Source organism: Nannospalax galili, unplaced genomic scaffold (genome assembly GCF_000622305.1).
Source record: "Nannospalax galili isolate Female #2095 unplaced genomic scaffold, S.galili_v1.0 scaffold471, whole genome shotgun sequence".
NCBI classification, from domain to species: domain Eukaryota; kingdom Metazoa; phylum Chordata; class Mammalia; order Rodentia; family Spalacidae; genus Nannospalax; species Nannospalax galili.
In genome coordinates this window covers 2,763,003-2,787,098 of record NW_008330333.1, presented here as the reverse complement: position 1 = coordinate 2,787,098, position 24,096 = coordinate 2,763,003, and the positions used below count along the sequence as shown (strand labels likewise).

The following is a 24,096-nucleotide window of genomic DNA, read 5'->3' as shown; positions in this document are numbered from 1 at the left end:
CCATCCCAAATCAACAGTACAATAGCCTACCCCAACCTGGGTGGGGCTCTGGGCTAAGTGATAAGGGGTCACCTTCCCAAACAAAACTCCTGAAACATCGAAGAGTGGTGTACCAACTGATTGCCCTGGAAAAGTGGGCACTAGGTGGGTCTCCACCAGCCTGGAAGAGATTCAGATTGACACAGGATGGTCTGAGCCCTGGGGTGGGTGAAAACATGCCTGAAAAGCAAGGCCCAGGCCACCTACTGACCAACCTGAGAGGGTAGCTGGGTGCGAGGACTGCTTGGGACAGTAGAGAGAAACAGCTGCCTGCTTGTCCCTTGCAGTCAGAAGGGGTGCAAAACCAAACACATTAGAAGGCACGCTTCAAGGGAATTCCAGGGCCTGCTAGCAGACACAGCCAAGGGAGGGCAGCAGGCAGCACAGGAACCACTTCAAGAGGAAGCTGGAAGTAGCTTCTCAAGGGCCTTCTTCTGTTTCTCTGTTGCTGCAGCCAAGGCCTCAGCCAGCTTTTCTGAGGGCATCATGTTGAGCACCTTGAGGGCGAACAGGAGCTGGTACTTGGCAGTGCTGACAAAGGCATTGCTCAGGAAGTTGGGAAAGCCTCCAACCCGATCCTTCTGGGTGTACAGTGGGACACGCACAAGGCCCAGCACCTGTGGGACAGAGGGCTGGGATGGGGACAGAGGGCTGGGATGGGGCCAGACTCCTTGCAGAGGCAGGGTGCTGGCCTGAAGAGCCTGCAGGCCAAGGGAAGAGCAGCCAGTTTTGCTGAGGATGTATGGGGAGATCCAGGCAGGGTTTAACCAAGCAGTACTTCTTGTAGCAGTTCACTACCCCTACTCCCCAAGCAAGTTTCAAGGCCAATCCCATGCACTCCCAACCTGTCCTCCAGTAGGAAGCTCCTGTTCCACCCCTACCAGCACCCCATGCTCCCCAGTCTCCCTCCAAGCCATTTCAGACCACAGATCCACAAACCCCAAAGAGTGTACACACCTCTCAAGCTCTAGGATCTCACTTTCTGATTTGTGTACCCCCCCCCCAAGCAGGCTCTGCCTGACCATCCCCCTTCTTCCCCACTCCCATGCCTTATTCCCAGGACTGACAATGGCAGGCAGCAAGGCAGATGTAAACAGCCCCAGCCTGGGACTCCAAGCCTCTTCCCACCCAGGGCGGCCAGAGTGAGGGCCCTGAGAGGGATGTGTTACCCATCGATGCCTTCTGCAGTGCCAGAGCCAAACCTCGGGAATGGGAATGGGGGCAGGCACCGGGCGGTGGCCCCACCTCCAGGCCGTGGTCCCGCGAGTGCACAGCGCTGATCTCCACTGCGTGCAGCTGCTCCAGCGTCAGCTGCCGCGCATACAGGTGCGCCACCACGCGATGTGGACCCTCGGTCAGGTGTGAGCTCAAGTAGTCGGCTTCGGTGAGGCGCAGGCCACCTAAGCCCAGGCCCAGCACCCGGTTCAGGCCATTCTCCAGGGACCAGAAGCGCCGATCCACGAAGCCCCCGGGGAAGCCCAGCAGTCCATCGAAGCGCATCTGCATCTGCAAGGAAAGCGCGGGTCGTGGCGCGAAGTCCGCTGGGCGGCCCGGCCTACGCCTCCCGCCCATCCGCCCAGCTGCTCACCAGCACCGAGAAGCGCATGGGAATGCGGCCAAAGAGCTGCCCAGGGTTGGCAGCGTACAGCATGGCGTGGCACGAATGGCTCCAGCCCGGCCCCAGGCGCATCGCTGCCTCCCTACTGATCTGCTTCAGCTCCGGAACCGTCAGGGTCGACATCTTGACGCTCCCAAGGCCTGCCGCCAATATGAGCATGCGCGGCCCCGCCCACGACGTACAGGCCCAATCCACGATCATCTGCGTGTATGGGCCCCGCCCCCACTAATCCCCGAGCACCTGGGGGAAGCCCATCTAGGACTCCAGCTGCAGGCGCGTGCGAATGGGTGTCCGTGGGTGCAAAGCCCAGCGAGTCACAGCTGTCACTCAAGCTGAGCAGGCCATGGCCCTGCCTCCAGACCTAGAAAACTACAACTTCCAAGACGCACAGCGGGCAAGACAGGTCACTAGAGGGGACGCTATGGGTGCAAGGTGCACGGGAATCAGAGACCCAGAGTTCTAGGGAGGACAACCAGAAGTTCCAACGGCCACTTTGTCCCTGAGGGTTCAGATTTCTCCCTGGGCCCTGGCCCCGAGCGCGTGATTCCGTTTCCCTTGTGAAACCAAACCTAAAAGACTTCAACGTCTGTCTCCAGAGCGGGTGCTTGCGGACCTGGACTTTGTTGGGTTTGCCCTCCTCTGGCAACCACATGCATGTATCTGGGATGGGTGTAGGAAGCAGAACCACCTGCCCACTTGGAGGCTGGAGCTCCACCACCTGCCCAGGAGAGGCGAGCCAAACCCCAAGTCCAGCTGCACTCCAGCCAGAGCAAGCGACTAACATAGCAACCCATCTTCCTTGGAGCTTGGAGCAGTGCACACTGCCTTCTCACACAAGGAAGTCAAGGCAAGGCCAGAATCTGTTAGGAGCTACCAGGAGCCACGTGGTGTCCTGCCACTGCAGTAAGAACCAACTGCCTGCCCACGGTGCTGTGCCCAGAGGAAGGCACACACAGAATATTGCTGCATTATTTTATTACTATAAATATACAGTAAAAACCAACCAAAAACTAGCCAGAATACATAAAATGAGCCCGTGTAAATCTGAGACAAGCCAGTCTGCATCTCATCCTTCAAAGTACTGGTACCAGTACCACGGCCAGAGACGAGGGTGTTGGCAAGTAGGAGGGGGTAGGCATGCACATGCTCACCTGTGCATACAGCAGGGAGAAGGCAGACTGATACACAGACCAGGTTTCTGCTCGCAGGCTTACCAGAGACCAAGTTAGCCTCAGTAACTAACTCAGCCTGAAGGTGGGCTCCATACATTACAGGCTGTCCACAGCCAGTCCTTCCACAGGGGTGCTGTACTGCCTAGGGCAGCTCTGCCCTGGGGTCACCCATGCTGGGCGCCCCCTTTACCTTTCCATTTCAAGGTTGCCTTAGAAACAAAGCATCACCTTGGGGTTCACTCTTCCCTAGGCAGGCCCCACCATGGGAATCTCAGATAGTAAAGAGAAATCCAAGAGGGTAAGTAAATGGTGATGGGCACATTATGGAAGCTGCTCATGCCCTTCCCTGGCACATGGATGGGCAGTGCTGCTCACTGAGCACAAATACCCACCTTAGAGGCTGTGAGGTGAGTGAAGCAGGACCTGTGAGGGGGTAATGGACCCCAACCACTGCAAGTGGCTTGGTGGCTGAGGTCAGGCAGCTGCCCACAGCTGCTGGAGGAAGGGCTATATGCTGGGGCAGGTGACCAGGTGCCAGAAGTCACCAGCAGAGAGCTGAGCAGGTGATGCCTAAAGGCCTCAGGGAGGGCCATCCATAGCTACAACACACACTGAGTGAAAGCAGCAGTGACAGCTAGTGCCTCAGGGGACACACACATAGGACAGGCAGACAGGCACTGTTTCCTTCATTTACCGTAATCTCGGTTGCCCACCTTCCAGAACATCTATGAAGACACTTCACTCATGGGTAGATTCTCTTTTGGTGGTTTGCTAAGTTCTCAGAGCATCAACTTTGGCAACTGGAGTCTGTCCAGGGCCCAGGGTCCAGGGCCCAGGGAGAAAGCTGCTGTCCTTCATCTTGTACCATTTACAAATATATTGACCATAGAAAAAGAGGTTTGTAGAGGGGACAGTCCACTGTGCTTGTTCATCAAGGGTCACTATGGCCCCTCAAGAGCCTGGTGGTCACACTAGACATGCAGACAGGAGAGGCCGGGTCATACTGGGGTCCAGGGAAGCCCCCTGGCAAAGTCTGGGGTGCTGAGGCCTCAGTGCTGCCAGTTGAACCAGGTTCTCAGAGCGGAGTCAGCTCAGTGGCTCCAGGTTCAGGACTGGAGCCACCAAGTGGAGGCCAGGGGGGACTGGTGGTGCTGAGGCTGTGGGGTGTCTCCATGGAGGTGGACCATCCTGTGGGTGGGAACAGAGAGGAGGACACATAATGGACTGGTGGTCATACACCTGTTCCTCTCAATCCAGAGCTTCATGGGACCACCCAGCACATTCCACCCCCTACCTAGGAACATGACTATCTGGCAGGAACAGCAGATGTTACCACACCGAACGCTAGGGACACTTCTGTCCTAGTCAGTGAGTGAAGTCTATCCCCCGTACCTAGGACAGATCACCCCTGGACACCAGGCAGTGGAGCCGTAGGCACATGGTCCCTGGGTCTCCTGCCCTCACCCTCACCTGCACTTCCTGGATCTCAAGGGCCATGGTCCAGCCATGAGGTTTACAACTCAGTTAGCTAGAATTCAGTCAACCCTAGCACAGGGGAAGGAAGCAAATGGGGGCCAAAGCAAATTAGTGCCTGGGCAGTCCAGGCAAGCAGTTCCACAGAAGAGAGCCCTAATACCTATCTATCTTCCACAGAGGCCTGCTCTGCTCAGTCCCAGACTCTTACCTCTTTGGCTCTGCAAAGTGGCGTTCCAGGGCAGAGGCCATTCCCAGCAGCACCTGTGACAGCCCTGGCTCTGCCTTTTTCTTCAGGAACTGTGGCTTCACAAAAGACAGTTCTATGGTACAGTCCCCAGCTACGAGCCACTACTGTCTACCCTAAGCTCCAACTGCTCAAATCCAACCTAAAGCCCAACGTAGCTGCCTCTTCCTCCCATGGAAGCTGCCCTGGCTATAAATAACGCAGCTATAAATAACCTGTTTCAATAAACAGGTAAGATTTTCCAGAAGCAAAGCTCAAGGAAGACAAACAAGGTCTGAGAGCCACAACTCACACCAGGCCTGGTGAATGGGAAAGGGCTGCAACCTAGAGGTCTGGACACCAACTGGGTGCTGCCCAGACAGGCTATGTGAGCCTAGCTGCCATAGTGCTGTTCTGCTGGGGAACCCTGACATGAAAGGCTACAGTTCCTCTGTCAGAACCTTCAGAAGAAAGTAGGGTCCCTACCTGCTTGCCCCTGTGAAAAACCAATCTGGGCCACCCAGTGGCTGGCATCTCCCTGTCAAGCAGGGTGCCAACTTCATGATCCCTCCAACAGACTGCTTGTGTGTGGTGTTGCAGAAGGCTCCAGAGACAGGTTCCCAGTGGCAATGATGGTCTCAAGACAGAAAGACTCAGCAGTTTACAAAAGAGTTGTTGTATGTTGGGCAAGGGGACAGCCACACTGCCAAGGGAAGGAGGGTATGGAGAATGCCCTTAGGACAGGAAACGGGTCTTCACACAGCACCAGGGGCCTAGGAGAACAGATATATCCCATAGACAGGCACGTTACTGGGAACGGGCAATCCTGGGCCTCCCATGGCTGGTGCAAATTTGAACTACTGCTTTAAGCCACAGCCACAGGCTGAAGCAGGAGGATTGTAAATTAAAGGCCTGGTCATCTACAAACAACTTCTAGGTCAGCCCAGGCAACTCAGTAAGACCCTGTCTCAAAAAGTAAAGAGGGTTGGGGATGTAGCTCAGTGATGAGTGCCTGGCTAGCAAGTAATGAAGTGTTAGGGTCAATCCCCAGTACTACAATTTTTTTAAAAAGCCAAGGCCAGACTAATGTATGCTAGAACTGCCCTAGGGATGCTGCCTCACATCTCCCTAGAGCACCCTGATCCTCCAACTCCTGCCTCCAGCTGGGGACATTGACTCCAGAAGCCTGGGCTGAGTCACTGCTCCAGGGACCCTACATACTCTAGAATGGGCAACCTGTCCAGCTCCAAAGTCAGGGCCCTAAAGAGGCCATCTTTCAGGGGCAAAGGTGCAGCGGCCACCAGAGGGCTCTGGACTCTGAATCAAGAAGGAACCCCTTGGAGGAGAAGCAGGCTCCTCTCCAGAGACACCCAGCCAAGCCACCAGAAGTGTGGAGGAAAGGTCACGTACCAGCTCACTCCTCTATACCAACAGAGCAGGACTCGGGCCCCAGTGCTGTGCAGAGAGGAGGGAGAGACAGATGGAGCTCAGTTAGCAGAAAGGCATGGATGTGAGGGGAGGGGCAGGGACTGTCTAGAAACAGACTGCCCACACATCACCTGGTACAATTGAGTAGTAAGAAGTGGGGCAGACTCTGGATAACTTTTCTAAGAGGGATGTGCCTTGTTCCCACTGCCACAACTTGGGAAGGACATCCGGGAGGTGCAGGCAACAGGCAGTTTCACCTGTACTTATGGAAGCCAGGCCACTGAAGAGGGAGAGGGCCAGTGCCTACTTTCTCACTGTGTGATGGACCTCCCCCAGCCTCCTTTTTCTCATCTCCAGAGGACCTAGGTTCAGTGAATTATGCTGTATCCATCTAATATATTAGTCCAGTTGTCAGAGAACAGACACCTGTATGTATGCATGTTCCTCACACAGATGAAGAAAGATATGCAGTCCTCTCTAAGTGGCAAAAACCAACAGGCTAGTGAGTATGAGACACACAGGTGTGCACAACTGACACACACACATAGCACTGACATGTACTAGTGGTGCAGTGGTGGCTCCAGCAGGATGTGCAGAAAAAGAGCAGTGTGGGCTACTGTCATCAAACAAGGCTATGCAATGAGTGGTTCTCAGAGTGGGGCAAAGGTCCAGAGGCAAGGGTCAATGATAGTCCCTGTGCTGAGTCGATCAAGGCTGGCTCTTCACCTTCAACTATGCACAGATCTAGCTTCTTCTACTATTTCAAACCCATGTGATAAACCTAAGCAAGGCCTGATGCTTCCTTGGCCAGGCCTGATGTGCTCTGTGGACCACAGGAGGGGATGGGGTTTTCTGTACTGGGCAGTCAAGGTGCCCACAGGGCCAACTGAAGGAGCAAAGCTCACGGTGTTGACTCAGGAAGCCAAAGGCCCTTTCCTGACTCTCCATTCAGCCAAGGTTACAATCAGGGTGGATACCTGAGATTCTTCTAAGAATATACTGAAATTGTGTGTCCCTTTAGGATGTGCAGTTCCAAACATGCTTCATCTGAGTTTGTTTGGGGTACACAGTGAGCCAGTGAGACTAGTAGCATCTTCTCTCCCTTATCTGGTGACCTCTGCACCCCTGGTCAGCTTCCATGAGTCACTTCACATCCAGAAGCTAGGGGCAGGTGGGAAGCCCTTTCCACTAAAGCATATTACAAAGCTGATACCAAAGCCTAGTCATACGCAGCCCCAGAATAGTGAGCAATACTAGCCTCAGGACCAAGCAGGGGTAAAGAAGCTTCCTTGCCACATGGGAGGAGCCCAGCTCCTTAAGCAGGTGCTCATAAGAGCTAGTCCTTGAAGGTAGCATGGCTGTTTATCTCAATTCTAGAAGCTCAGTGCTGGTCAAAGTTGAGAGGCCTACTTCCATACCAGATTTAGAGCCCCAAGTGTGAAGCTGAGGACTTCATCCCAGCAGAGCAGACAACAGATGAGCTAAGTGATAGTCTGTGCCTTAAACCTTTAGAAAAGAATAGCAAGCCCCTACCCCACTGACTCTGGCTCCACCAGTGCACTTCCACACTTAGCCTGTTCTCTGCTCTGGTTAGGAATGTGCCTGGGCAGTGGCCTAAGTTAATTAGCCCTAGGCAAATGTCCCATTGGCATAGACCAAGGATGAAGGAAGACAACAATCTTAACGGGACTAGATTGGCCTGCCTGGGCTCTAGCAAGCAACAGATAGAGAAAAGAACTTTGTCTTTTTGCATGCAGTCTGTTTTGCCTTCCCCGGGCCAAGCTCACCTAGGGTAGGAAAGATACCTGGAGCCTGCAGGAGGCCAGGTAGACACACTTGACCAGCCTGAGTCCTGCTGTGGGGGGTTGGCAAAGAATGGCTTAGAGCCAGAGAGATGACCTGGGCTCTTCAGAGCTATACAAGATATCAAGCTAACCTACCCCCAGAGAGCTATACAAGATACAGAGCTATACAAGATACAAGCTAACCTACCCCCAGAGAGAAGCAGGCCCCGTTGCTGTTACCTGGTAGGTAGATGTCAGCAGGAGGACCTGGCTGGCTGCAGCCATGATGTTGGGGGCTACCATCCTGCAGGACATCCTCAATGGAGGGCATTCGGCTCCCTGCAGCAGGTGGAGTGGCAAGATCAGGACACACAGGTAGAGGCAGGTCCCCATGGTCCATCCAACTCCAACCTCACCCCACAAACACCAGGGACCACAAAGGTGGGAATGTGCATGAGGTGGGGCATTTTGTTCATTTTGTTTCAAAACAAGGCTGGCTGGTGCCAAGTACTAGCTTGACTGCTCTTCCCTATGGCTAAGCAGGCAAGAAGCCTGCTGCCCTGAGAGGTGAGCTGCAGTGTAGCCCTTGGGAGGGGACCTGAAGCTAACGGCTAGTTTGGTCTCACACAGGTCCTCATCACCTTGGGCCTACACTTCTGGTCCCTGCTTGCAGAATATGGGAGGGGCCTAGACCCAAGGTTGGAAGCTGAGGTACTGAGGCAGAGGGGATCACCAGATCTTAACTCTCCACTCAGGCCCTGGCTTCCATTACAGAAATCAAGGTCAGACTACAGGGGCTGTAGTGACTATTCCCAGGGGATGGTGCTCCACTCACACTCAATACCCAGTCCAGGCTCTTATGAGGATGGAGGAGCTGGTCAAGTCACTCCTCAGCAGGGCGTAGCGCACACAGAGCAGCTGCAGTTATGCAGGGGTCTTAACCATTCTACTGGCCTTGCTGCCAACCAGGATCACATCCTAGCTCTGTCACTTCCCAGTCAAGTGGCCTTGGGCTTCCCCCAGATGCAAGACCTGAGCTTTGCTTTACTTTTCAGTCTAGCAGTGACAAGGACTAAACAGAGGCAGGCTTGGGAAGCACCTTACCACCTGGCATGGCCAGCATGAGGCGGTGAGAACCCAGGTCTCCTAGGCTACCCATTAAGCCCTCCACTACAGGGAGGTGAAGAGATGCCAGCTGTTCTCCCTTCGTCAGGAGATAGCCAAACAATTCCCCAAAACACCTGGCTCTATTCCCATACCTAGGCAGCTCTTCCTGGACACATACAGCATGCTGGCCCTACACAAAGCCCCTATCATCCCTGTACACTGACAATCCAGGTTCCTGAAGGCAAGGGCTGTGGGGCTGTCCCTAGCCAGGACCCAAAGTTTACCAAGGGCTCAGGGACAGACCTGGAGAAGGGGCTCACCTTGCTTTAGAGATGGCTCATCGACCTCCTCTGTTCCGAAACTCTAGGAGACAAAGAGGAAAGGTCGCTGGTGCAGAAAGCCTCAGGCCGGAATGGGCCAAACTCCTGAGATCAGGCCGAGGGCAGTAGGCAGCAGCTGCCACTCCAGGACACAAAGATGTCACTGAGAGCTGGGTTTCACACATGCCCTTGCCTATAGCATTTAAAGTGACTCCCATCACAGGATACCCCAGCCCACAGTCAAAGACACTGAAGCTTGGTCACACGGTCTGGCTGTGGCCTTACAGTGTAGCAGTTCCTGGGGAGTTAGTGGGGGCACAGGATCAGTGAGAGGGGTCTGGAGGAGGCTAGCCAGGGCCTCACTCTGGGAATGAGCCTTACCTCTGGGGAGCTGCTTTTCCGCAGCGCCAGCTCCACACCACTTGGTGGGAGAGGAACTTCTGAGTCCTCTGAAAGCTTCTCCTCATCCTCCTCATGGATGGGGGATGATGGGGACCGCAGGGTGCTGGGGACAGAGGGAGGAAAGGGGAGTTAGAGGATGGCTGGATGATGAATGTGATCCTGCCAAAACTACATTGGGCCAGCAGTCTCTGAGCAGGAGCTATGAGAAAAAGGTCCCCGTGAGAGGTGTATCTCAGGAAAGACTGGAACATCTCAAAGTGGACCTGCCAAACAGAAGCTCCCTGGGAAAAGGAACTTCTTAGCAAAGATCTGAATATCTCAATGATGGACCTGCTCCAGAAAGGCTCCCCAAGGGATACCACACAAGCCTGACATCCTGATTTCTAGAAGATATATGGTAGAGCCCTGGGAAACAGCAGCAGGAGGGATTTTGTGATTCATGTGCACACAGCACAGAGGCTGGGCAGCTTGCAGAATTTATACTTTTTATTTTTCTTCTTGAGAGAGTCAACACAGGAAGACTGGTCAGACATTCCTTGTTAGTCTGCAAGGGAGCAAGACTGACCCTTGCTCAGTTTGAGAAATGTGGCCCTAGGGGAGGCCCCTTGTGACACGGGATGAGAATGGAGCTCATTCCACAGTGCTCATTCTCATTGGCCTGACGTGCACATGGTCTTGGGTTCAACCCCCAGAAACACATACACACACACACACACACACACACACACACACACACACAACCACACCATACACAAAACCCATATCTGACAGATTAATACCTAGAACATATACTCAGAAAGTTGAACTCTAAAGCACTGAATTAATAACTTAATTCAAGAGTTTGCAAAAGAAATACAGTTGGGGGATGGAGAGATGGATCAGTGGTTAAGAGCACTGGCTGCTCTTGCAAAAGACCCAGGTTCTATTCCCAGCACCCACATGGTGACTAACAACCATCTATAACTCCAGTTCCAGGGGATCTGATGCCCTCTTCTGATCTCCATGGACATTGCACAAAATGGGTATGTACACTTACATGCATACAGGCCATATACATGCACTCTTACCCATATAATCAAAATCAATAAAAAATTAAAAAAAAAATAGGCATGATGACACATGCCTGTAATCTCAGCACTTGGGAGATAGAGGGAGGAGAATCAAGAGTTCTAGGCCAGCCTAGACTACATGACACTTTTTCTCAGAAAAATTAAAAAGAATGAAATTTATGTCATTTGCAGGAAAATGGGTGGAACTGGAGGTAATATTGAGCAAAATAAATCAGACACAGATGATTATTGTGTTTCTCTCGTGTAGACTCTGGATATAAAAATAAGCGTATTAATTTACAAGACTTTAAAGTAGAAAAGGACTTGTGGGGGGAGGGGAGAAGTAGCCGAAAAGGAGAAGTGATAATCCAGTGTAATGGGGAGGAAAATAGATGTTCTCAAATACAGAATCTAGATTTTATTTTTAATTTTTATTTATTTATTTTTTTGGTCTTTTTGAGACAGGGTCTCCCTGTAGCCCCAGCTGTCCTGGAACTCACTATGTAGACCAGGCTGGCCTTGAACTCACAGAGATCTGCCTGCCTCTGCCTCCCAAGTGCTGGGAGGCATGCACCACCACGCCTGGCTCTAGCTTTGAATTCTTACACGTGCAAGTTTCAACAAGAAAATCCAGAGGTCAGGAAACTAATAAACACCTCTGGGGAGGACTTCATGAGAGAGAAGATAGAATGCAGTGATATAAAGCGGGAAAGAGAAATAATAGAGTAGGTATGGTTAAATGAGGCGGGGAATGGGAGAGCAGGGAAGAGGGAGGAGGATGGGGAGGAATAACTAACACTAAAGGCCTTTAGAAAAAGTCACATGGAAACCTACCACTATAGAAGCTTTTAATCTTAAAATATATACATACACATTATAAAAAGAGATGAAAAGGAATTATTTTAGACACCATAGGCTAGCAAAGTAAAAGTTCACTACCAGGAATGGACTCCCTCTTTTGAAGCTGTTGACCAGGGGTTCCAAAGACCCTCAAACAATACTGCCTCTTCTCTTGGTTACTAACCAGAACTTGACAGTAAACCCCCATTGCTGAAGACGCTGCATACATGAGCTATAGAACAATCAAAAAGAAATCAATCTGGAATTGACTTCAAAGCTTCATCTCTACTGGCTAGCTTTCATTTCATAGTGCTGGAAGGTGCTATGCTTGCTACCAGAAGAGAAAATTAATCATCAACCTCACCCAGCTATAAATCCTACAAACTAAAACAATTGGCCTTACACGATATGCCCACTGATGCAATAGTGGTACAAACATTATAAGAGTAACCAACCACTCTCTAATTGGATTTAAGGTACACTTCATAGGCTGGAGCCCACACCTGACATTGATATCAGGCCTAGGAACCTGTGGCTAGTCAGGTCACAAGCCACAATGGTGAGCCTAATATTATTTTTTTAATTAATATTGTATTGTATTCTATTGTATTTTATGTGTATGACTGTATGCCTGCAATGTAAGTTAAGTGCACCCGTGTTGTGTAGTGCCAGTGGAGGACAGAAGGCGGCATTGGATCCCCTGGAACTGGAGTAACAGATAGTTGTTAGTTGCCATGTGGGTACTGGGATAAGAACCTGGGTCTTCTGCAAGAGTCTAATACTATTATTCTGGTAAATAAATACAGTATTAAACTGACTTCTAACAACTTATTGTTATACCCATAGATTAATGCATCTCTCAAGTCTCACCAGAGAAGCTTCTATATACAGCAGATGGTGATTAACACAGAGATCCACAACTGGCCAACATGCAGAGAATAAGAGTCTGAAAAGGACACCTATTTCAAACGTCTGCCTCCCAAGGCTCAGGGATCATTGTGGAAGAGGGGCAGAAAGATTGTTAAGAGCCAGAGGAGTGGATGACCCAGGGAGACACTTGGGCAGTTACTCATATGAACTCATTGCAATGGTGATAGCATGGACAAGGTCCACACAAGCTTGTGTCAGACAGAATCTCAGCATGGACATGGGGAGGTGGGTAAGAAACCCCAACCCCACCTGAGAACTACTGGTAACTGATGGCTGCTGGGAGGGCGAAGAGTCAGTCTCATTTAAGGATGAGACCCTTGATACACTGACTAGCCTCCAGTGGACCTACATCAAAGACCATTTGGGGACACAAGTTTGACTTTATAGGCCTTTATTTTTATTTATACACACACACACACACACATGTGCGCACGTAAGTAATAGAGTAAACAAAATTGGGTGGGGGTGGTAGGGGGTGCAGATGGGGAAGGGAATCTAAATTTGATCAAAATATATTATATGAAAGCCAGACATGGTGGCTCATGCCTTTAATCCCAGCATTCCAAAGGCAGAGGCAGGTAGATCTGTGTGAGAGTGAGGCCAGCCTCGTCTACACAGTGAGTTCCAGGCCAGCTGGGGCTAACAAGGAGACCTTGTCTCAAAAAAAAGAAGAGGAATTATATATATAATGAAATTCAAAAAAAATCAATAAATATATACATAATACACATACATATACATATGTAAATAAAACATGAAAGCAGAAAATGGGACTATTTAGGGAGAAGGGAAAAGAATGTGAGGAAAAGGGAGGGTAGTGAGGGATGATATAAGCACAGGACAATGATACACATGTATGAAAATGTCACAGTAATTACCATTATTTTGTATGCAGCTAAAAATAAGAAGAAAAAGACAGGATAACCTAGCAAAAATACACCTCAAAAATCTCATACAATTTGAAGAGTAATGGATTACAACCTGTTGAAGTGGAAAGTTACAGGTCATCCAATATAAACAGATATACATGCCAGTGAAAAGAGCCCATGGGTAAAGTCTCTGACATGTTCTTAAAGGCTGTAAAGGGAGCAAAGACTCAGTGGGTGCCAAGAGCAGCAATGTACACCTGCTTCACCTGGAGTCCGAGTTTCAGCTGTCATCACGGTCACTTGGTGAGAGACACTTGGTGAAATATGCCTATATGAGTAGCTGCCATAAAGTCCTGGGATTCACACCAGCTCCCTGGAGAGGGACATGTCACAGGCCCCTTCGGTTTGAGAACAAATGGTTGGTGTGGCCTGGGGCCTGAGGACCTTGGGAGCCTCACCCAGCACCTACCCTGCTGCACTGTTCTGCTGTGTTGTTGGCTATGATCAACTATGGCAGAATCTGACTTGTTGCTGGGTCTTGGGCGTTCCAGGGATCAATGAACAAAATATCTTATAAAGTTCTGAAAAACCTTCCAAGTCTCATATGCACACATATGCTAAACACTCTCACTCCTCCACACACACTCACTTGGTGTGCTGATATACACCTCCACAGAGGGAGACTGGGCAATGGCCTCACCTGTCTGGAGACTTGCTTTGTGGTTTGCTCTTCTGGTGGCCACTTTCCATTATTCGATCGAGTCCAACGAGAGGACAGCTGGCCTGGGACAGGCCATCTGAGACGCCCGAGTAGGTGATTTCCTCATACAGGGGGGCCGAAGGGATGGCTGGGGACACGGCCCGTAGACCATTGAGTGCCTCAAGCAGGGAGATGGGCTCATAGCCAGGTGGGACACTGTCAGAGCTCTGCAGGGACAAGGGCATGTGAGAGGGCCCAGCCAGGCTCCTTGACCACAGCCACAAAGCCCCAGAAATGGAACATTCTCCTCCCCAGACCTGCTTTGCTGACTGTGTCCTGCTCATGCCACTTGCAGGGACTTAAATGCCCCCTCCCTTGCTAAGAGCTGTCTTGTAGACTTGAAGCCATTCTGCTCAGGACTGCCTCAGCCACCAGATCCTTCACACACCCCAATACCCAGGTGCCCAGAATGACTGGCAAGGGAGCATACTGTCCCCATCACCACCCAGCCCCTACCTGGCTTGCTGTTCCGCCTTGCAGGAGTGGAGCATGTGAGGGGATTAGTGACAGCAGGGGGAACTCAGGAGCAGGGAGAGCAGAGCCATGCCAGACACAGGAGAACCATTGCTAGAGTGTGAAGTCTGGCCTTCAGGAACCCCAAGCAAGTTGGCAGTAGGAGTGTGGGGTAAGAGCTAGTGTAGTCCCTGATTAGGAGTAGATGTACTCAGCAAGACTGAGAGACAAGGAATGTGCCCAGCTTCCAGGGACAGCAGTTAGGCCATGAGATGCTGCAGAGGGACTGTGCTCCTCCACAAGTTCTTACAAACCAGGTAGAGTGGCCAGTACTCATAAGTGCTCATAAAGGAGGCTCTGGCCTACTCAGTCCCTGGAAGGAGGAAGGATGGAGTAGCACCCCTGGAGATTGTAGTGGGCACTAGGCTGGTGGTACATTTTAGACCTCTGGCTACCCTTACCTGTTCCCACCTGCCTTCGACTTTAAAAAAGTAAAGAACTGCCCCAAGCCCTACACCTCTCCACAATGAAATACTCTGGTTTGCTTCCCAAGCAACTTCCACCTCCCTAAGTTATACCATGGGTTTTCAAATGGGTCTTCCCAGGTCAGCAGACCCCAGGAAGAAGTCTGATCTAGCTACCACCTGCCTTCTGCTCCCCCTGCCTGGTCCCTAAAGTGCAGGGGAAATGCCAGAAAACCAGAGTCCTCATCCCAAAGAGCCAACTTCAAGAGTCAGAGAGCCAGGGATACAAGACTAATAAGCATGCGGGAGAATGCAGTGTGCAAAAAGGAGTGCCATTAGTTCTATCTTGAACATCCAATCCACTGCCAGCAAGAAAAAAAAGGGAAACGGGCACTTGCGAGCCATGGCGAGCAAAGCTGGTAAGAAGGATGGTTGGTGCCTGAGGCACCAACACCAACGGCCTTTTGCCAACAGACCTTCAGCTTTGCTGGTTCCACAAAACTCCCTTCCTGGGCAGGGGTGCCGGGACTGGGGATTTGACAGAGTGTGTTAAACAGATTAGCCTGGGCGAGAATGATTTCCCACACTTGTTGGTTTAAAAATAAGGTGCGGGGCAAAAACGGAGCTATACGACCAAACACACTTACTGTTTCCCTTTTAGGTTTCTTGCTGGCCAGGGAGGCGGGGTGCGACTTTGATTTTTTAAAGGGACACTGTCAAAATAAAAATCACATATTTTACAACCTTCACCCCCACATGATATGGGGACAGGTGGGGTGGGGCCTCTGGTTTACTGCCCCTTCATGCACACCCAGGAATCCACAAAGTATGGTTGATCTTAGGACCACACTCAACACAAGTTCTGTATCAGGGTACTAGGCAGGCTGCCTGTATATCCAACCAGCTCCTAGGAGCCCTGTAATGGGTCTCACTCAGAGCAGAAAGGGTAGAGGGCCCATTTCCATCCTCAACCCTACCCACTCATGGTTTGGGTCTCCCCAGAGCAGTAGGTCTTGGTCAAGGTGGCATGAGAGGGGCTGGACACTCAGCCTCATCATTATCTCAGTAACTCCTTGGAGACCTCATTTGAGCACTACCAGAGATAGGCCTGAACAGGGCGGGTGGCAGAAAACAAGAACTCACTTAGACACTATGAACCCTGCAAAGGGTGGGGGAGAGTGTCTTGGCCTTTCCAGGGAAGGTTAGCGCTGCTGGCTGATTACAATTCAAGGCCACAGCCACCCTGCACTTCACTCACTTAGGGTAAGAGAACAGGAAGGGATCCTCCTGAACCCTTACCCATCAGGGTAAACTAACCAAAACAAGCCCAGCACTGCCAAGTGCCAGTGGGTCCCTCTGCAATATTCAGACCCCTCTTTCAAGAGGCTGCCCCACCTCAGCACCTTTTTTCCTGCCAACAGCAAGCACATGCCTGGTGAGTGCATGGTTCCTTAACCAAAGCCCACAAGGCATGCTAGAAGGAGCCCTTGTGTTGACAGAGCGGAGATGCTACACCTCTGTTCCAGCTGCCAGACCACAACCTCACATTTTGATAGAGAAGTGAAAAACCTGGTTTTCAAGGGACACTTCCAGGCTTTCAATATTGGCCCAATTTCAGAAACACATTGTGAGAGTTCATCACATCTGCTGCTGGGGTCACTGGCTGGGTCCAACTAAAGAGCCTGATATAAATAAAGCAGGCCTTCTAGAAACCACTAGGAGCAAAGGCTTTGTCCCCTGGATGTCCCATGCTACGGGGCTTACTGCTCTTTCCTCTTGACGAGGAGGCAGGGTCTTCAAGAGCCACTGGCCCAAAAGGAGTACACCTATGGCAGATATATGTGGGAGCCCAAAACCAAGCCTTGTCTCAGCTTGCACACCTTCTCTCTTTCCCCACCACCTCAGCTTCCCTTGTCGACTCCTCACCCATCTCTAGGAAGCTCTCTCCCTGTCTGTGAGCACACAAGTCCCACTATTTCTTTTTATTTTTATTGTTATTATTATTATTATTATTATTATTATTATTATTTGTTGGTCTTGAGATAGGGTCTCCCTGTAGCCCCAGCTGTCCTGGAACTATGCAGACCAGGCTGGCCTCGAACTCACAGAGATCCGCCTGTCTCTGCCTCCCGAGTGCTTGGATTAAAGGTGTGCACCACCACACCCGGCTCTTTTCATTTTTTAATTATTTTAATTTTATTTTTTGTGTATGAGAACTTTGCTTCCACATATGTGTACCACGTGTACGCAATGCCTGCATAGGCCAGAAGAGGGTGTCGGATCCCCGGGAGGAGTTACAAACAGTTGTTAGCCACATATGGGTGTTGGAAATTGAACCCAGGTCCTCTGGAAGAACAGACTGCTGAGCCATATCTCCTGTATATTTCTGTTTAAGTCTCATCTCTTAATTTGTCTCACTCTTTGGGTCCTTGAAGTGACTAGACCTTCTTGGTCTGCCTGAAACCAGGTCTACCTGTGCAGTCAAGTCCCCTATGGAGGGGGCCTCGAGGCTGAGATGGCAGCCAGCTCTCGGGCAGGAAGCATGCAGGAAGAATGCACAGGTAACCCTCAGAAAGTGCTGCCTAAGGTGACAGTGGAGATGATGACAAACACTGTGGCAGACCTCAGAGAAGGACCACCATGGCCCAACACACTCCTGTCAGCCCAACCCAGCCCTGACCTGCCTGACAAGGCTCCAGTCAGCAGGGGTACACAGCCCAATATGGTCCCTGATCAGCACCTCACAGGCTAGTGTGGGGGCCCTGCCTGCCCAATAGGCAAGATGAGGAAGGAGGGAAGGCACTTACAGAGTGCTCGTCGTGGTCCACACTCTGGGCCAGAACAGGGCTGAAGGAGATAGGAGACAGGGCCCCTGGCTTCTTCCGTACTGCCCGGATCTGCAGGAGGGCCCGGAATGCTGTGGCAGAGGGAAAGGCGTGAACAAGGATAGTTTCCCAGACAGTAGTCCCTGATTGGATACAGAGACCTGTATGTCCTTTGTATCTAGAGCTCCTATAATAGCCTCACTTTTCTACAACTATCCATAGCTGGAGATTAAGCAACCAAGTGAAGAAGGACATGCAGTGGGGGCTAGAACTAGGATTCACAGAGCTTCACATCTGCAACATAGGGTTATAAAATTGTCAGCTAAAGTCCCTGCCTAGCAATCCAGATAGACTTACACTGGCCCTGCTCTGACCTCCTGAGTCCCCACACCACACTCCCAGAGTGTTCCAGGAGGCCAGGACAAGCAGGGAACACTGGTGATCAGTTCCACTGATAGCATTTCCTCTCACAGGCTGAAGCCTGCAGGGAGCCCTTGGGAAAGCCTTGAGCAGCTGGGTACACCCAGTATGCTGAGTTCTCAGTAGACACCCTGGGTACCACCTATACAAGAGCAGTACCTCTACTTGGTCACACTGTACTTGTTATACTTGCTCAGCCTGGAACACTCCCTGCTTTCCTGGCAGGAGGGGCTCATGAAACACCTACGCTAGTCCCACCTGCAGATCCCTGTCCTGCTGGCTAAGCTTTCCTCCTAGACTCTGGATGCTCTATAACATGCACTTCATTTTCTATGCCTGTAGATGTAGCCTTTCCTACAATCCACAGTGCATGCACATGCTACACGAACAGCCTGGCCACTCACCCCACCTCTCAGGGGGACATGTGCTACTTTCAGGCAGTGGGGTCAAGAGCTGGAGGCAAAACCTCACCCAGAGCCCACTGTGACTCTCACTAGCTATAAGCTTGGGCAAGTTTCCTTAAGAGTCCACTATGGTAGCAGGGAGCCTAGCCACTGCCTGCCAACTTTCTACCCAGCACACTGTTTTGCTTTTCAAAATAGTTCCTATGTAACCTTTACAGCAGATTTTGTTCAGTAGTCAATCTGCCTGCTACCATCAAGTTCAAGTGTCACCACAAGTATCTGACTTGGAGCACCTCTGTGCCTTCCTTCCAATCTTTCCCTATCCTGGAGGCAGATGGCATCTGCACTGACCATGTGCTGATGAAGTGCTGCAGATGCTAATGTCAACTAACTGGTGGTTAGCATCATGCCTGTGTGAAAAGCCCATGATGCTTCCATTTCTCAGCCAACAGGATCTGGTGGCACCCAAATTGCCCTGGTCCAAGATTGGTGTAATGGGTATTGCAAATCTCCCTCACCTTCCCTGGACGATACTCACGAAGCCGACAGATGGGGCAGTTGTTGGCCTGGTACCGCAAGGTGTCAGCACAGGAGGTGCAGAGGCACAGGTGGCGGCAGGGCAGGATCAGTGTGTCCCGAAGGTCAGACAAGCACACCACACACTCACTACTGTTGTCACTGTTCTCGTCATCAGAAGGCTGTGGAGATCAGGGTCTGTGTGTCAGTGGCTTCCTAAGATCCAGAGGGCAGACCTGAAGTTGCCCAAGGCAAGTAAGTCCTCCTGTGCCTAACTGCATGACTATCCCTAGGGACTGTGCAGCAAAGGGAATGTCTGAGAGCAGGAAGCACTGGGACGAGGCAGAGCTCCGGGAGCACCACAGGGGACATCAGGCTCACACAGAGGGAAGAACCTGTACCTTTCCCCACCTCAACCATTAAGTATTTCTGCTCCCCAGAAGCAGAGAGGCATGACGGCACTGGGCTGACTACTCAGTCAAAACTATCAAGCAGATCTAACTGGTAGGAAATACTTTCTCATTAATATCAGCTTGCAGAAACCTACCATGACCTGGAATGAGAACATGTAAAAGGCTTAAATGGACTGGAAAACTGAACCTATCTGTATTGGTGGATAAAGCTTTACTGGAACATAGTCACACTGTCTTTGTACTCTCTGGACTGCTGATGCTTTGAAAAAAAATATTTTATTATTTTTTTATTTTATGTGTATGAATGTAATGCCAGCATGTAAATGTCATGCAATGCCCACAGAGGTCAGAAGAGGGCAGGGTGTCGGATTCCCTGGAACTGGGGTTGCAGATGGTTGTCAACAGCCATGTGGGTGCTGGGAATTGAACCTGGGTCCTCTGCAAGAGCAGCTAGAGCTCTTAACTGCTGAGATATTGCTCCAGCCCTCTCTGGGTTGCTTCTGTGCTACAACCATAGCATGTACTGTGACGGAAACAAAATGACTTGTAAAGCGAAAAATGTTTACTTTGTGGTTTGATGGCCCTAGGGTCAAACATGCAGGTGAGCAGTGCAAGCTCACTAACCTGGCTAGGCTGCCCAGCTTGTCCAACTCCAGGCCAGTTCCAGTTGTTCTGATACCACATTGAAGCTGTTGTGTGACTTTCAGTCTTGCTTGTTTTTTGAGACAGGATCTCCTTATGTAGCCTAGCCAGGTCTGGCCTCAGTGAGCTTGCACTGCTCACCTGCATGTTTGACCCTAGGGCCATCAAACCACAAAGTAGACATTTTTCGCTTTACAAGTCATTTTGTTTCCGTCACAGTACATGCTATGGTTGTAGCTCGCTTTCCTCCTGCCTCCACCTCCAGAGTGCTGGGATTGTAGGTGTGACTTTCAGAGTCTTTAAGAAATAGGTGGCATGTGCCTGCAAGATGGTTCAGTAAGCAAGGTGATTGCTCTCAAGCTTAATGCCCTGAGTTGGATCCAAGAGGATTAACATGGTGGAGAGAACTGACTCCTACAAGTTGTCTTTTAACCTCCATACACACACCATGGCACATGCATGCCTGTACATATACATAGACATACACATATACAAAATAAGTGTAAAAAAATATTTTTTCAAAAAACACCACAAAATGGGGCTGGAGAGATGCAGCAGTTAGCAGAGGACCTGGGTTCAGTTCCCAGTACCCGCATGCAGTTAATAACCATCTGTAACTCCAATTCCAGGGGATCCAACACCCTCTTCTGGCCCCTGCAGGCAATGCATCTATATGGTACACTTACATATATGTAGGCAAAACACTCATACACAAATAAAAATAAATAAAATTTAAAACCACAACAAGAAGGGCAACGGATTTTACATTTTTTTTAATTTATTTTTTTTGGTCTTTTTGAGACAGGGTCTCCCTGTAGCCCCAGCTGTCCTGGAACTCACTATGTAGACCAGGCTGGCCTTGAACTCACAGAGATCCACCTGCCTCAGCCTCCGGAGTGCTGGATTAAAGGTGTGTGCCACCACATCCAGCCCTATTTAAATATTTTTATTTTGGGACTAGAATAACACTGGTTGTTCTTGCAGAAGACTGGGGTTTGAATCCCATACCCACATGGCAGCTAACAACTGTCCATAATTCCAGTCCCAGGGAATCCAACTGGCTCTTATGACCTTCTTGGGCATTGCACGACACAGGTACATTCACCTACATGCAGGCAATACATGCATACACATAAAATAAAAAATAAATAAATAAAGTTAAAAAAATATTTTTATGTGTATGAGTGCTTTTCCCCCCAAGCGTATGTAAGTGTACCTGTGGATGCAGTGCTCACAGAGACCAGAAAAGGGAGTTGGATCCCCTGGAACTGGAGTTCCAGAGGGTTGTGAGTCACCATGTGGGTCCTGGGAACCAAAGCCAGGTCCTCTACAAAAGCACTCAGTGCTTTTGCACTGAGCCATCTCTCCAGCTCATGGGTAGCAGACTTTATTTTTTTAATCTCCCAGACTATGATTTTTATCTCAATTAGGTGTTTTACATTTTCTGTAGGAAACAGGTGAAGGCACACTGGGGCTATAGATGAGTAACAAAAAGTGATGGAAAACTTCTTGGTGATTGGGAATGGGAAAAGCCCAATGTCAAGGCCTAGGTGCCCAGGACCATGTGTGGAGTCAAAACCTTAGCTAGACATCAAGGGAAGTGCGAAGTCTATTCTTGAGAAAGGATCCTCTCAAGACTAGATACTGTAAAAGACAGAAATCTTCCCTGTCCCCAGCATAAGTCCAACACAGAGGCAAAAACCACTGATATGTACAATCTGGGACCTCAGGGTAGGGGGTTATGGGAAATGCAGTCACTCAGAGAAGGGGAGCAGACTTTTTAAAGATACACAATTGTATCTTTAAACAATGTGAGAGGCAACCAGATTCCAATTTTATATTCTGCTGTACTTCCCTGGTCCTACTGGACCTCTACTCTATCAGCTACCACAGCTTCTAGAGCTTTCTGGAATGCATTTCTAACTACCAGTCTTCAGGGCTGCCAATGAGGAGATGGGAGCAGCAGATAGAGGACAAGGCAGCTCAGCCTCTGACTAAGGAAAAACCCAAAGGCAGCTATGCCCAGCTGGGGGAGAGAGGGCTGAGGGTCCCTGTACCCAGGCTGCCCAGAACAACCTAGATAGTGATTTAAATAACATGCTGGTGAACTTACTGGAAAAAGGACAAAAATGTTCCAAAAACTGTTGCCTTTTGTTATGTTTGGGTATGAAGTGTCTCCCTAAAAGATTCATGAACCAGGGCCTCAGAACCCAGCTGTTTGGGGAGGTTCCAGGAACTCTAGGAACCATGTCACTGGAGGCAGGCCCGTGGAGGGTAGGTAGCTTGTGCAGGCCTTTCCTCTTTTCTCTGCTTCCTGGCTGCCATGAAGTGAGCTACTTCCACTCTGCCTTCCCTGCCATGTGAACTGAAGCCTGTAAAACTTAGCTGAAGCAAACTGTCTTCTTTTAAGTTATTTTTCAAGTATTCGGTCACAGAGACGCAAAAGCCTGACTAATGTAACTTCTTAAAGGGAATAAGGAAAAATGATGGGAGTCTGGAGGCTTGGGCCTCCAATGCCTCTAGACCTCTTTCCCATCAACTCTCATGGGCCTTAGGCCACACCTGGAGACCCCAGGAAGTGAGCAAGCCTCCAAAAGACAGATAGAAACCTGGGGCACATAGCTGGCCACAAGGACATACCTTGGTCTCCTGGTTGTTCTTGTTCTCAATGCCATAGATCTCCTGAAGCAGGTAACTGACCCGGTCCACCTAGAGAGCAGAAAGGTGTACTAGGCCCTCACCAGTCTCCACTTGAAGGCTCCTCTGCACCTGACCCCATGCCATTTCCACAGTACAAACCTTAGGTCCTAGGGGAAGTGTGGCTGGGAATTCTGTGGGACCTACTGAGCCCTGCCACCAACCCTCCCCGAGTGCAGACATCAGGAATGAGAAGCAGGGACACCTGCTATGTGATCAGCCCAGCTAGCAACACAGGGAGACTTTTTAAAGAGATGGGGGTCAGTGGTCCCACTCATCCCAGACAGCCTGGCACCAAGCTGCCCACAATCATCCTCATCACCAGAGAACAAACACTTTGGACCCATCCTGTCATCCACAAGAGAGGCCAGAGCTATTGCAGGCAGCAGACAATAGGCAACACAGCTAGCTGCTCCTTCAAGCATCTCCTTGCATAAAACATGAAAACCATGTTTGGTCTGACACAAAACCAGTTTTTATAAGCAGTGTCCCACCTGCCACTCAATCCTGACCTAAAAGCCTCAAGCTGAACTCTTCCCAAAGTGGCCTCAGCTGCTGGGTCCCAGAGTTCCAGGGGCCACAGCACCCCTCCAGACAGCTAGGATCCTGACAGCTGGTTCTCAGAAGACAAATGTCCCAACCAATAGTGGGATCTCCTGCCCACCTTTGACATCATCAAAGTCTGGACCTGCTGGGGTTCATTTAACAAACTGTACCCCCCCACTTTAAGGACTCTGGTAGGACAATTCCTTACCACAGCCTTGGAACAAAGACCCTATCCCATTAATCAGTCTCATTATTAAGGTCTCATACAGTTCTAGTTAGGGGTCCCCCAACTCCTACTAAATTCTCATAGCGTTCAAGTGAAGGCCATCAGGAGTAACTGCACTATATAGGATCATGGAATCTGTGATTCCAAAGAAAAGCTGCCCAGCCTCCCATTTATTCTGGGACTTTTCACCTCACAAGTGCTGCTGGAGTCAATCTGAATCTTTTCCCAGTGCTGTCTTATTTGCAATAATTTATAAGAGAGAGGGGGCTGCCGTCTTTGTGTTTCCTGTCTTTCCTTCCCTGCTCCAACCACATGACTGTGGCACATGTAACTATGTAACCCATGCACCCCAAGACAGAGCACAACAGAGACACAAGGCAAGAGGCTTCTGCATAACCAGAAAGAAGAGCCCATAGGGTCTGTGGACACATGTTCACAGCCACATGGATGCACACATTTATGTGTTTGTGGGT

At 50.2% G+C, this 24,096-nt stretch overlaps 2 protein-coding genes across 11 annotated transcripts in view; both read right to left on the bottom strand.

Annotated features, from left to right (window-relative positions):
• Nucleotides 1-23: 23 nt before the first annotated feature.
• Nudt16l1 (nudix hydrolase 16 like 1) lies at nucleotides 24-2,516 on the bottom strand. 2 transcript variants are annotated; one of them, XM_008846457.3, is made up of 3 exons: nucleotides 1,628-2,516; nucleotides 1,209-1,545; nucleotides 24-656 (listed from the first exon to the last, which is right to left on the bottom strand). In XM_008846457.3, exons 1-3 carry the CDS (start codon nucleotides 1,856-1,858, stop codon nucleotides 502-504), a joined length of 723 nt encoding a protein of 240 aa, XP_008844679.1. In that variant the 5' UTR covers nucleotides 1,859-2,516; the 3' UTR covers nucleotides 24-501. The 2 variants fall into 2 exon arrangements, with proteins under 2 accessions (XP_008844679.1, XP_008844686.1); XM_008846464.3 differs by having other exon boundaries at nucleotides 1,285-1,545; nucleotides 1,628-2,474.
• Nucleotides 2,517-2,615: 99 nt separating this feature from the next.
• Mgrn1 (mahogunin ring finger 1) overlaps nucleotides 2,616-24,096 on the bottom strand; it is a 60,089-nt gene continuing 38,608 nt past the window's right edge. The window contains exons 9-18 of one of the 9 annotated variants that reach the window (XM_008846488.3): nucleotides 22,795-22,863; nucleotides 19,122-19,281; nucleotides 17,742-17,851; nucleotides 15,582-15,647; nucleotides 13,958-14,184; nucleotides 9,549-9,672; nucleotides 9,168-9,210; nucleotides 7,981-8,079; nucleotides 5,939-5,983; nucleotides 2,616-4,017 (exon numbers count right to left, since the gene is read on the bottom strand). In XM_008846488.3, the coding sequence (XP_008844710.1) occupies nucleotides 5,943-5,983; nucleotides 7,981-8,079; nucleotides 9,168-9,210; nucleotides 9,549-9,672; nucleotides 13,958-14,184; nucleotides 15,582-15,647; nucleotides 17,742-17,851; nucleotides 19,122-19,281; nucleotides 22,795-22,863 (939 nt within the window). In that variant the 3' untranslated portion in view covers nucleotides 2,616-4,017; nucleotides 5,939-5,942. Of the gene's footprint in view, nucleotides 4,018-4,513; nucleotides 4,609-5,938; nucleotides 5,984-7,980; nucleotides 8,080-9,167; nucleotides 9,211-9,548; nucleotides 9,673-13,957; nucleotides 14,185-15,581; nucleotides 15,648-17,741; nucleotides 17,852-19,121; nucleotides 19,282-22,794; nucleotides 22,864-24,096 lie in introns of all 9 variants that reach the window. The other 8 variants (XM_029570309.1, XM_008846473.2, XM_029570329.1 and 5 more) reach the window with 8 other exon arrangements.

What these genes read in the sequence shown, in the direction of transcription:
- Nudt16l1 (XM_008846457.3), bottom strand. Translation starts at nt 1,858, where the DNA reads ATGATCGTGGATTGGGCCTGTACGTCGTGGGCGGGGCCGCGCATGCTC. An exon ending in CCATGCGCTTCTCGGTGCTG is followed by an intron (nt 1,546 to 1,627) that starts GTGAGCAGCTGG and finishes CTTTCCTTGCAG; the next exon opens with ATGCAGATGCGCTTCGATGG. An exon ending in ACTGCAGAAGGCATCGATGG is followed by an intron (nt 657 to 1,208) that starts GTAACACATCCC and finishes TCTGTCCCACAG; the next exon opens with GTGCTGGGCCTTGTGCGTGT.